The 12707-nt window shown below is 38.5% G+C and overlaps 1 protein-coding gene across 1 annotated transcript in view; it reads left to right on the top strand.

Moving 5' to 3' along the window:
* Nucleotides 1–12707, top strand: part of lactbl1b (lactamase, beta-like 1b) — a 100134-nt gene that overhangs the window by 49147 nt on the left and 38280 nt on the right. The window contains 1 exon segment of the mRNA XM_028808392.2: nt 6842–6992. Within this exon segment, the coding sequence (XP_028664225.2) occupies nt 6842–6992 (151 nt within the window).

The raw sequence follows: 12707 nt of genomic DNA, 5'->3' as shown, positions 1-12707 counted from the left end.
CATCCACCCTGAAAGAGTTAAATTTGACTAATGTAGAATTGCCAGTTAACCTAATATGCACATCTTTTGAATGTGGGAGCAAAACTGGAGTACATGTAGAGTACTGTAAGAGAATGTGCAAACTCAACCAGGCAGTCAGGATTTCAACCCAAGCCTTGAGATCTACCAAAAGGCAACCTCAGAACATTAGAACAATTGTGATGAGAATAGGCCATCCAGCTCAACAAGCTTGTCTTTCCTATTCACATAGATTGTCCAAAATAAAATTAAGTTGAGATTTGAAGGTCCTGAAAGTCAACCACACTACTTGATAATTTATTCCATCTTTCAATAGTTCTTTGGGTGAAGAAAATATTTCTAACATTTGTGCGAAATCTGCTCTTAACAAGTTTCCAACCATGTCCTTGTTGAAGAATTTGTTTTAAAATAACAGATAAGGGATTCACTGTACTAATTCCCTTCATGGTTTTGTTGTGATCTATTATTTATTGAGAATTTCCAACAAAAAAATTTAAACAGTTCAGTCATGTCATCACATCATAATCTAAATGTGCATAAACTGAAAAGCTTCAACTCCTTCAATCTCTCTTCATAGCTCATGTCTCGGTCCCAGTATTAGCCTCACCACAAAGTCTACTATGCAGTCAGAATTCAAACCAAAGATCTGAAGTCTATTGAAAGGTAACATTAGAACAATTGTAACAAGAACAGGCCATTCAGCCCAATAAGCTTGTCCATCCTATTCACTTACATTGTCCATAATGACATCAAGTCAAGATTTGAAGGTTCCTAAAGTCCTACTCTCCACACACTACTTGTCTCTATGGTTCCAACCCTGTCCCCAAGTTTATGTTGCATGATTTATTTTAAAATAACAAATGGAATCTGTCATACTAAGTCTATTAAGAATTTGAAACACTTTGATCATGTCACTTGATAATCTCTGTTTGTTTAAACTGAAGATGTTCATCTGTTTTAATCTCTCCTCATGGGTCCCACCTCTCAGTCCAGGAATCTGCCTTGTCATTCCCCTGTGGACTTTCTGTAGTAGAGATGTGTGCAATGAATAATGCAAACTCAATATAGATACATTGATTTAAATGTATTTTCATTGTAGCTTACTATAAAATGGAAAGTATATTTTTTCATCCCTGTGTTACAGAAACATTGAATATGGTACCAAAAAATAATGCATCAGACGTGGAACAGGCCAATAAACCTAACAATAATAACAAACCATTGCAATGCATTTTTCACTTCATCACCTGAAAGGAGCAATCAGTAGAAGCGAATGACTTCATGCCCACAATCCCTTAGCAGCAATTCAGAAATTCAGAAATCATTAAAGATCATGGTATTGCTAAAAGGTTTTTACTTCATTTACTGGGAGCAAACCTGAAGTAACACCACTAACACAAGATGGTGTGTGATCATGCATGGTGGCTCATGTTTTGTGTGAGTGAAAGGGAATTCAAATTGATATTGTAAGACAGTTTAGATCACCAGGTCACTTTTAGAAAGTCTCAAGAGTTTTAAAATAACTTCAGTTTAATTCAAAATTTAGTTAAAAAAAGAAACAACAAAATGCTGACCCCCAGTGTTTTTTTTTCATGCATTTAGTCATCCTCCAGTGTAGCAAATACAGAAATGGACATATCTGTTGGTGCCCTTACAGCTCAATGAAAAAGTGCTGTAGGCCTCCTGAAAAGTGATTACATGAAAAATAATTGTCACCTGTATACCTTCATACCTTTTGATATGTCATTGAGTGAAGAAAAGCAAGTGTGAAAAGAAATCAAGTAGTGCTTATTCTACAAAGATATTATAAAATGGCCTGGACACATTTGATGGCACCAGAGAAAATATCCTAAATAACTGGATTTTTCAAACTAGCTGTTTTCTTGAATTCATATCACACATGTCTTCAATTGTGCAACCAATCATTCAGCTGATTTAAATGGAGAAAAGTTGTCACTTTGCTTTTTGGTATCATAGTGTGTCCCCGACTGAATATGGACTGGAGAAAGCAAAGGAGAGAGTCGTCTGAGGAGATCAGAAAGAAAATAATAGACAAACATGTTAAAGGCAAAGGCTAGAAGACCATCGCCAAACAGCTTGATGTTCCTGTGACAAAAGTTGAAAATATTATTAGAACTTTGAGTTCTATGGGACTGTGGCCACAAGAGGAAAATTGACCCCAGTATAAATAGGACAGTGAGAATGGTAGATTAAAAGCCAAGGACAACTTCCAAAGAGATATACAGTAAGCTGAACTCCAAGGTCAAGGTTCATCAATGTCTGATCGCACCATCCATTGTGCTTAATGGATGAAGACCCAGGAGAACTCCACTGTTGGAAGAGATAGAGAGAGGTTTGGAGCAGGCACTAATAGCACGTTGTTGCACCCACCACACAATGAACCACCTGGATTGGGACCTGAGTGCAGTGGGTGACACCTCAGCACCACACTGGAACAGTGTGAGGTTTTTTACGGTGGCTGGATTGCAGGTTTTCCCTGTAAGTTGGAGGACCTGCTTGAAGGGCTTGATGCAGGCTAATGTCATACCCAGGGCAAAGCAATTGCAGGTTAAGGGCCTTGCTCAAGGGCCCAATGGAGTAGAGTCACTTATGGCATTTATGGGATCTGAACCAGCAACCTTCCGATTGCCAGTGTGCGCAGATCCCTAGCTTCAGAGCCACCACTCTGCCCTACTGTTTAAAGGAAAACATAAAAATTCCTGACTGGAATTTGTTAAATTACCTATTTACAAACCACAACACTTCTGGTAGAATGCCCTTTCGACTGTTGAGACAAAATTGGAGCTTTTTCAGAAAGTTGACCATTGCTCAATATCCACAGATGAAATAATGAAGCTTTCAAAGAAAAGAACACCAAACCTTCTGTGAAACATGGTGGTGGTTCAGGTTATGTTTTAGGGCTGCTTTGCTGTGTCTGGCACGGATGTGCCTTGAGTCTATGCAGGGAACAATGAAATCTCAAGACCATCAAGACATTCTGGAGTGAAATGTACTGCCCAGAGTCAGAAAGCTCTGTCTCAGTCTCATGTCATGGATCCTCCAACAGGATAATGAGCCAAAACACATATCTAAAAGCACCAAGAATGGCTAAGAACAAAACATTGGAGTTTTCCTATGAGCCCTGATTTGAATCCTATCAAACATCACAGAAAGAACTGAAACATTCAGTCTGGAGAAGGCCCTCTTCAAACCTGACACTGGTGAAGTACTTTACCAGGAAGAGTGGACCAAACTACCCATTGACAGGTGCAGAAGTCTCATGGAAAGCTCTAGGAATCACTTGTTTGCAGTGATTGCCTCTAAAGGTTGCCCGAGAAAATAATAGATTAAGGGTCTCATCATTTGTGTCCATGCCATTTTTATTTGTGTTATTATTGAAAATGTTCTGTTGAATCAAAACTCTAAAGCAAAGTCCGATTTTTGTTGAATACGGAATAAACAATGATGGGTGCCAATTACTTTTGTCAGCTTCAGGTTATTTCAGGAACAATTGTGAGTTCTTTTTCACCAACAAATTTGTCCACGTTTGTACTTTTATACAAACGAAAGAGGGATGCTGTAAGTGAAGATGTAAGAGGAGACTTGCCTTGAGACATGCTTATCAGATTGGAGAGGGAGGATGATTTCCAGATTGAGTTCCTAGCTTGGTGTAGAAAAGCAATGAATTAAAAGGCAACACAGATGAAACTGAAGTGATGGCATGATCAAAAAATGAAGACATAATAATACTTGTCACTTGTAGGGGAAGACAATGAAGCAAGTTGGTTCTTTTTAAGGAAGCAGTGAAAGCCCAGATAAACATGGCTTAGGCTAAATGGGAGGAGATGTTTGACAGAAAATGTCCTTGCATCAAAAAGTAAAAAATTGCAAATTTGTCTTAAGTATAACACTGCTTTATAGATGGGGTGTTGGTACCAAGAATAAAGGAAGAGGTGATACCTGGAGGGGATGGATATGAAGATGCAGAGGTGGATTTGAGGTAGAACAAGCTTAGATATTAGAAAAGATGTTATGGGGAGTTAAAAGGATCACAGAAAAGGTGAGTGAGACATGACTTGTATGGTTGGGCTCCGTCCACAAAAGAAATGATTACTTTTAAAAACGTATCATAAAAAAAGGTAAAGGGCAAAAGAAGTCATAGAGGGCCAAAGAAGAAATGCCTTGCAGAGTGAGGCATTAACAGGGGTTATGATACACTATAAAAATATCACACCATCGTGCTGTCGGAAGGTGAATTGGAAATGACATGGAACAGATGAAAAATATGGCAGTGCTAATAAGAACAATTTTACAAAGGAAAAAAAAACAAAGAAAAACAAAAATAACTCTAGTATTGTAGTTATAGGAATGCTTTTGTGCATTCATAGAAAAAAAAAAGCTGCAACTCTAGAAGATGAAACTAAGCTTGAAGTCTGTTTACGGTATAAGCAAGAATTATAAAAATAGAGCACATACTTCAGGATTAAATAACTAACAAAGCATGGATGGAAATAATTAAACCAAAAACAGAAACTGATTGCCCTGTGGTGGGATGGCACCCTGCCCGGGATTTGTTCCTGCCTTGCGCTCTGTGTTGGCTGGGATTGGCTCCAGCAGACCCCCATGACCCTGTGTTAGGATATAGTGGGTTGGACAATGACTGACTGACTGACAGAAACTGATAATAGGTGACAAATAGAAATAAAACAATAAGCAACAAACAACAAAAGGTAAGCAAGTTAGAAAAAGTAAAGGAAACAAAACACAATATAAATACAGAATAAAAAGAAATAAAGACCTGGGGCTGAGATCCACATAAAAAGCTATGACAGATAGAGAATGAAGGTACCATCATAGAATTTTATAGGCCTCAGCAAAGTGGTTCAGCGTAGTTTGGAGTTCCTTCTCAGAGTAGCTAAGATCATCTTCATACTGAAGGTTGATGATTATCATCTTAGTTATCTTTGCCTTAGACTTAAGGCAGTGAAGATTGAAGAGCTTTCTGTCAACTGCAATCATCATTCAATGTGGTTAAGACTTTGGACTTCAAACCCTAAGGCTGCAGGTACAAATCCAGCTACTGACACTGTGGATCAAGACCAGATTACATAGTGTGGTACTTGTATTGATCAATACATGAAGAAATCTCCTGGTTATAATTTCCAAATACCTTCTTTATTACAGCAAAATCTCCATCTCACACTCTCCCTCTAGGAACTCTTCTCCCATCCCTCTTCCAGTTCTTTATACAGGTATATCATTTTTGTGCAGTGCCACCTACTGTCCAAAATTAATAACATTAGTAACACAACATCCATCCATCCATCCATCCATCCATCCATCCATCCATCCATCCATCCATCCATCCATCCATTTTCCAACCCGCTGAATCCGAACACGGTCATGGGGGTCTGCTGGAGCAGACACAACATAACACAACATAACAGTACTAATAGGTAATGATCATCAGATCTAAGTGCTATTGATGTGAACAGCAGAACAAGCTCAATAGAAGTTCAAGAAGAGTTCTACCTAAATGTAGAACAACTTTTCAAGGTCCCTTTTCCTATATGGTGATTCCTGAAAAGAACTGATTAGACATGGATGCACAAATCACACTCCTGTATTAGCCCAAGACCCAGATTGTCTTCTAGTGCTAGTATATGTTTAGATTCATAAGAAGGATCTGCCATATCCAAGATTCAGTTCTTTTGCTACTGATTTATCACAGCAGGATTTGAGGGAGAGGTAATGGATGGGAGTTTTAATAATCTGATATCTGTTAACATGTAGAAGCCAGGGTGCAGACAGGGTTAGTGAAAGGTTAATTTAGGGTTTATGAACTTGATTAGGTGGAACTGAAGGCCACCATCACGAGAGATAACTGTTTTGCTGCAATGTTCTTCTGACATCACCATCATTTAGACACAGCTTCACCTGTTTTATGTCCTATAAGAGCTGGATCACTGTTTGTCTGAAGTGTCCTTCTAAACTTGATCAACATGTGTGACTCCATTAGAATTACAGGCCTGCAGGTGGAACAGCTTTAGGGCCCATCTGATCTCTTGCACCCGATTCTTGCTCTAAAATCATAATTTAAAGGCAGGACTTTATCATTGCTCATCTTTGCTTAATTAAAAAAAAAAAATTGAAATCATAAACTGAGAACAGAGACAAGACAGCAGATTAAGCAGAGAGATTAGTTACAATCAGGCTCATTCCTCTGAATAACCAGCCAATGTGTTTTTAGCAGTTTGTTAAACGCACATCAGTGTTCATTTGACCCAGAAGAATGGGGCAGTAGGTCTCTACTGAGCCAACCAGAGGTTTACGAATATTTATCATCTGTGATTAAATGAGAAGAACGCTCATGTGCATTTAGAAAGGTTTAAGAATTCACAAAGTTTAAGAGGCATCAGTGCACTTTTGATTATTGTTTTTGAGAATGAGACATCATATTTTATGTACTAACACAGCACTAAACTATTTTGCAAAATGCAGCCTGTTTAAGTACAGCATGTTTATATAAAACAGCCTAGTCCCTAAGGCATCACAAGAATACCAAGTCAAATTTATTTTACGGCCTGCCTCATCTGTATAAGGAGAGAGAAGCTGCAAAAAGACGGCAGAAGAAGAAGAACACGGGTGTGTGTGTGTGTATAATTCAAGTGAGGGAATGGAAGTCCATGTTAGCTTCCTTAAAGGGAATTTACAGCAACCATGTATTTAATAGACACTTAACACTGAGAAATTGTTCTATTTAGTCGCCTCCTTATTCAGAAAAAACAAATTAAAATTTTTTTTTATCATCTTTTTCTTCAAGCCGACTTGTGCTGGGAGCCCTCAGGGTGTTACCAAAAATATCAAGATGGAAGTAAAGTGGACACAGCTGGGAATGGTGTTCTTCCTTTTTCTTTCCATTGTCATGACTGGGTGCTTTCTTTGGCAATACAGGCTCCCTAAAATAGAAAGTGGTGAGTCAAACCTCTCTATTTCACTTTTCTTTATTCTTCGGGACATCATTGCTTGGAGCAAAGTTTGTAGTGTTGATTGTTTGTATGATATTATGTACTGTAGTGCTGCCATTAATAATCACTACTGGACACTGATTCAACTCATAGAATGTTATATAATAGGTCTGTTGCATTTTTATATATATTTCCTGGCTGCTAGGAGGTGTCACCGATTCTCAAACCCCAGATACAATGACACATCAACAGTCTCAGCTGTTTATTTTCTTCCAAATACCTTTTCTGCCCGAAAGTTGGAAGAGGACCACTAGATGAAACGTAACCAAAACCAGAAAAAAGTCGAAACTGAGGAGATGAACCCTATTGCACCAAAGCCTAATTGAAGGTCAGAGGGAAAAAGTTCAGAAACCAGAACTGTGAGACAGAACTACACACTACATTCATTTGAGGTTTTTATCCAAATCACTGATATGAACGAATTGTTGCACCAGAATTTAAGGGGTCGTGCTGGTGGTGCGTATGAGAACCTGGAGCAGCATCCCGGTAATGGAAATAATATTGAGGCACCCATATGCCACAGCAAAATAATGTTTTTGGCACCATGAAATTTATAATCACTGTGATTAGAATATATTATACTACAAAAGGACCAGCACAAAACATTTCAAACATAAATACACCCACACATACTTTTGCTTAGATGAATGTATTCTTCAAGAAATAATTTTTCAAAGTTAAAATCTCATAACAATACCTCATGCAGAATGTCTTTCTCTGACAATAAAGAATTCAATTTCTTTTTTTTCCTTCACTTCTATCATGCATGTCTTGTTGTTCTCCTTTCCTGTTTTTGATGCCCTGGGTCAGACATGGTGCACTTAATCTGGGAGTACTTCCGATTCCACACCATAGTTTCCAGTAAGCATGAAAACACCCTGGGATAGGGGATCCTCCTTCCAACAGCTCTCCCTGGCAGAACCCATAGAATCTTACAGGGCAGCTCTATGGAAGCACAACTCCCATGCTGCCCTGCTTGGGTCCAAATGGGGCGCTCCAAAAGTGATGCTGAAATCCATAAATGAGGAATGACATGCAGATGATTGGCAGTCTCACTTTGCCCCCACTTCTTTTGGACTCCTGGTGAGGACAGAGAATGTTAACCACCCTGCCTGGATGCCCCATTCGTTATACAGTCCATCTGTTTTACCGGCCAGGTAAGGATCTTCAATCCATTGCCACAGGGACACCAGTTTCTCTGTTTCTTTTACCAGTTCTGGAATCACATTCTAGCTTCCTTTCTTCAAGACCATCCATTATATTAGCCTCCCGACCAAGCAAGGGAGCAGGAGTCCATCTCAGCCCAGATGCCAGTCCCTCTATACAAAATACACCAGTCAACCACAACATTCAAACCAGTAAGAGGTGAAGTGAATAATATTGATTATCTTGGTGCAATGGCTCCTGTCAAGGGGTGGAATATGTTAGGCAGCAAGTGAACAATCAGTTCTTGAAGGTGATGTGTTGGAAGCAGGAACAATGGGCAAGCATAAGATGACTTTGACAAGGGCCAGATTGTGATGGCTAGATAACTGGGTCAGAGCATCACCAAAATGGCAGGTCTTGTGGGGTATTCCCAGTATGCAGTGGTCAGTATCTACCAAAAGTGGTCCAAGGAATGACACCTGGTAAACCGACAATAGGGTCATGGGCACCCAAAGCTCCTGTAAACCAGGCCCAAGCCCACCCCCCACATGCCCTCCCAAGGGATCAAGGAAGTAAAAGGCTAGACCATCTGGTCCAATCCCATAGAGGAGCTACTGTTGCACAAATTGATGAAAAACTTAATGTTGGCCATGAGATGAAGGTGTCAGAACACACAATGTTGTGTGGCCATTGATGACCTCTTTTTACTACCAAAAGTGCCTACAATTGGAACCTGAGCATCAGAACTGGGCCATGGAACAAAGAGAGAAGGTGCCCTGGTCTGATGAATCACATTTTCTTTTAGATATAGACAAGTGTGTGTGTTGATTTCCTTAGAAAGCAAAGGTGGCAGGATGTACTATTGGAAGAAGGAAAGCTTACAGAGAAGGTTTGATGCTTTACACAATTTCTGCTGGGAGACTTTGGGACCTGGAATTCATGTGGGTGTTACATTGATATGTACCACCAACTTAAAGATTATTGCAGACCCTGTACGCCCCTTCATGGTATTCCATGACGGCTGTGACCTCTTTTAGCTAAATAATGTGCCCTGCCACACTGCAAAAATCATTCAGGAATGATATGAGGAAAATGACAAAGAGTTCAAGGCATTTCCTTTTTCTCAGTTATCATGATAATGCATATAGGAAGAGAGAAATTTCCAGAACAGTAACGCTGCATAACACTTATCAACTGGAGTATGTAGGAGGAGAATGGGCTCCCTGGCTGGGACAGAAGATGTTTCATTATCCGGATGGGAGACCAGTACAATGATGCACACAGTTTGGCCAGCGAGACATCAAAATGAATTTGTACCCGGTCGGAATGTCTTAAGAGACGGACTGAAGAGAACAGGGGATCAGGATTCATTCCATCCCCTAAACGCTGAGTGGCAGTGGTCCTAATATAGTAACCCAATCAAGACACCAGCAGGGGTGCTTGGGAATTGAAGTCCAGAAGAGCAAACCTGTCGGGTCCCTGGGTGCTGATAGAGGGTGCTGTCAGGGGAGGACCTTCTTACTTTCTGTATGGCCCAGAAGTGCATTACAATGGAAGCATTCCCAGTTCCAACTTAAAAGGAGCCTGCTACCTTATATCATTAAGTCAGAGTCGGGATGCAGCAGGCAACACTCAGTGGGAGGTAGTAAGAACAAAAAGAATTCTTAGTTTATTGTTTGAGTTCTGTATAATAATGACTTCAATTTGGAGAGGTGATTGTGGAAAGTGCTTTGGAGGAATTAATAACTTTTATTTTATTCTAAAAACTCTTGCTATTTTATTGTGTCTTGGGTTTGGGTCTCTCTGGCACCCCCTCATGTTCTAAAGTGATACTACTAAACTCCCACTTAAATAATTATGCAGGAGCAAGTCAGACATGAGAACTGATAAAGGAGAATGTGGGATAAATTACGAGAGCGATGGTCATGATTTCCTAAAGGACACTGGAAATGGAATCAGTTTAAATTACAGAGTATAGAACTTGAGAGAAATTCAAAGGAAATCACTATAATAATACTTCCAAACAATGAAATAATATAAAATAAGTGCACATCTTAACACATAAGAAACAGATAAAAGAGAAGACTGATTGATGTGAACAGCTTACTTTTTTTTAGAACAAATGTCAGGCAATTTTTTTGCTATGTTAGGAGATCATTTTATAGTAATGAAGGATCAATTGTTGAAATCGCTTGCACAACATTTATAATTATTCTTATGTTTATGTCTTTTTACACAAAATATACGTAAAATCAAAATAAAAATGGGATACAGGCAGCAGTAAAACCTCAATGCAATCAGATCTGATTGCATCTGCACTATTCTGCAGTTGCCATAGACAGGATTAAATGTGAAACATCCTTGTAATTTTCTCAGATTTTATTTTTTCACAATTAAATTAATTATTAGGTGAGTGGATTTTTCTGGGCCTCGGGGACATTAGATTGATCCATCCATTCTTTAAATTGTCTACAAATAGCCAAGAAATTTGGGTCAGTCAGTTAACCAGGGTCAAATAGCTACATTTATATGGAGACATATCTAGCAGGTAAGATTAAGTGCAAATTTTCAATTTTTTTATAACCTGAAGTACTTTTAAAAAAGTATTCAACCCCTTGGAAGTATTATATTATATTATACAACACTGAATTTCATTACATTTAATTTGGCTTTTTTGACACTGATCAACAGAAAAAAACTCTAACGTCAAAGTGAAAACAGATCTAGTGCCAAATGGTCCAAATTAATTACATATATAAAACACAAATTAATTGATCTCCTAAGTATAGCAAATCAATTAAATGAAGTTAATTAGCAACAAAAACTGGTCACTAATTAAGAAAATTGGTAGAAAAGCTGTGACCACTGATCTAATGTAACTAAAAAAATCTAAAATAAAATCAATTTCACAGTATAGTCCAAGGGTGAGTACAGAAACAGCAATGCTGCCTCCGAGCTCTAGGAGACTTCATATTTAATCTGTTCATGTTTTATTTATAGTTTGTTGGATGTTTTTCTTCCACATAACAAAGATATGCAGGTTAAGGCAATTGGTGACTCTAAGGTCACGTCATGTGTGCCCTGTGAAAAGTAATACCCTGTCCAGAGTTGGTTCTTGCTTTGTATTCAAAGCACCAGGATAGGCTCCAGCTTCTGGGAATCCTAAAACTGCATTATAAATATGTGAATATACAGAATTTAACTTCATATTAACCATACAATTCAAAAAATGTACTTATTTGACTGAATCTTTTACGAAGAGCACATTACAATTCAAAGGGTGCCAGGGTTTCTGTTTTTCTGCTAATGGAGGTCCAGTGGGACAAGTGATCCGAGTGTAATGCCTTATCCACTTCCTGCTCACAGTGCTGGCTGATGAACATAACATTCCTAAGAATGGGATATTGGATGAGATCCCATATGTGTTATTTTTAATGTATTGGTTTAAATCCCCCTGGTAGTTTAGCATTACGTGCCAGTCCTTCAAGAGTTATCACCCCGCACGCAGGGGCTGCATGGGTCTCTGATCTGGAAGATAAGCCTGCTTTTTAACTGGCACATTACAGATGTAAGACAGGAGAGGTCACCAATCATAATAAATATCCCAGAGCTATTTCTAGGGGGATTTCTCCTGGGCACTACATCTATAGCACAAAGCAGTATTTAGCTCCTGAGATTTTCCGTCCTCTTAAATTAATCGGTTTCATTTGCTGTTGGCAGATTACTTTAGCCTGCAAATAGAAATTCATTAGACGTCTGTGCGAACTGAATGTGTGGTAAGTGTTTGTGGTGTTTAATAAGAAAGGCCATGGGAAATTCTGTTGTGTTTAACAAGAACATTTTGAATTTGGATGATTCCTTTCAAATACACTGACGACTGATTTATGAATTGTTCTGTTATTAGTTTCTGAACCATAGACAATTCTGACATATATAACACGTTGTGAAAGGTTCTCCAGTGATCAATAATCGGATTAGCAAGTTGTTACGTTCAGGTTCACCTGTAAACATCTTGTGGAATTTACGCTGCCCCCAAGTCACCTCGCTACATTATTATTGTGTAGAAGCCATACTGTAAATCTTAGAATTAGTGACATTTGTTAGACTTAAAAACTAACAATTAAAAAAAAAATTGGAAATTAAAATAAAAAAAGCATTAAAACAGACTTTGCTATCCTGGACTGGATATAATAAGTTCTGTGTGGATGAGGTTTGCTTACATCAGGCCTGCAGGGTTCAGGGTTCATTATACACATAATGCTGTGAAGTCACATCATTTTTAATAAATTTTATTTATAATTACAAAAGCAATAAACATTACTCTAATTAGCTTTATTCTTTAAAGCTTACACATATGCATTAATTCTCACAATGTATGTAGTAAAATATTAAAAAAAAAATTTTCCTCTCCTTTTCCTGGTCTGTGACAGGGTTATCGCCATGACCCTCAGCTGGAAAATTTCTCAAATCTCAACAACAGTCTACCTTGAACAGTTCAGGTCATGTGACAGACGT

Source organism: Erpetoichthys calabaricus, chromosome 8, assembly GCF_900747795.2.
Source record: "Erpetoichthys calabaricus chromosome 8, fErpCal1.3, whole genome shotgun sequence".
Taxonomy (NCBI): Eukaryota; Metazoa; Chordata; class Cladistia; order Polypteriformes; family Polypteridae; genus Erpetoichthys; species Erpetoichthys calabaricus.
Note: the sequence above shows the minus strand (reverse complement) of the source record. Positions and strands in the feature narration are given on the sequence as shown.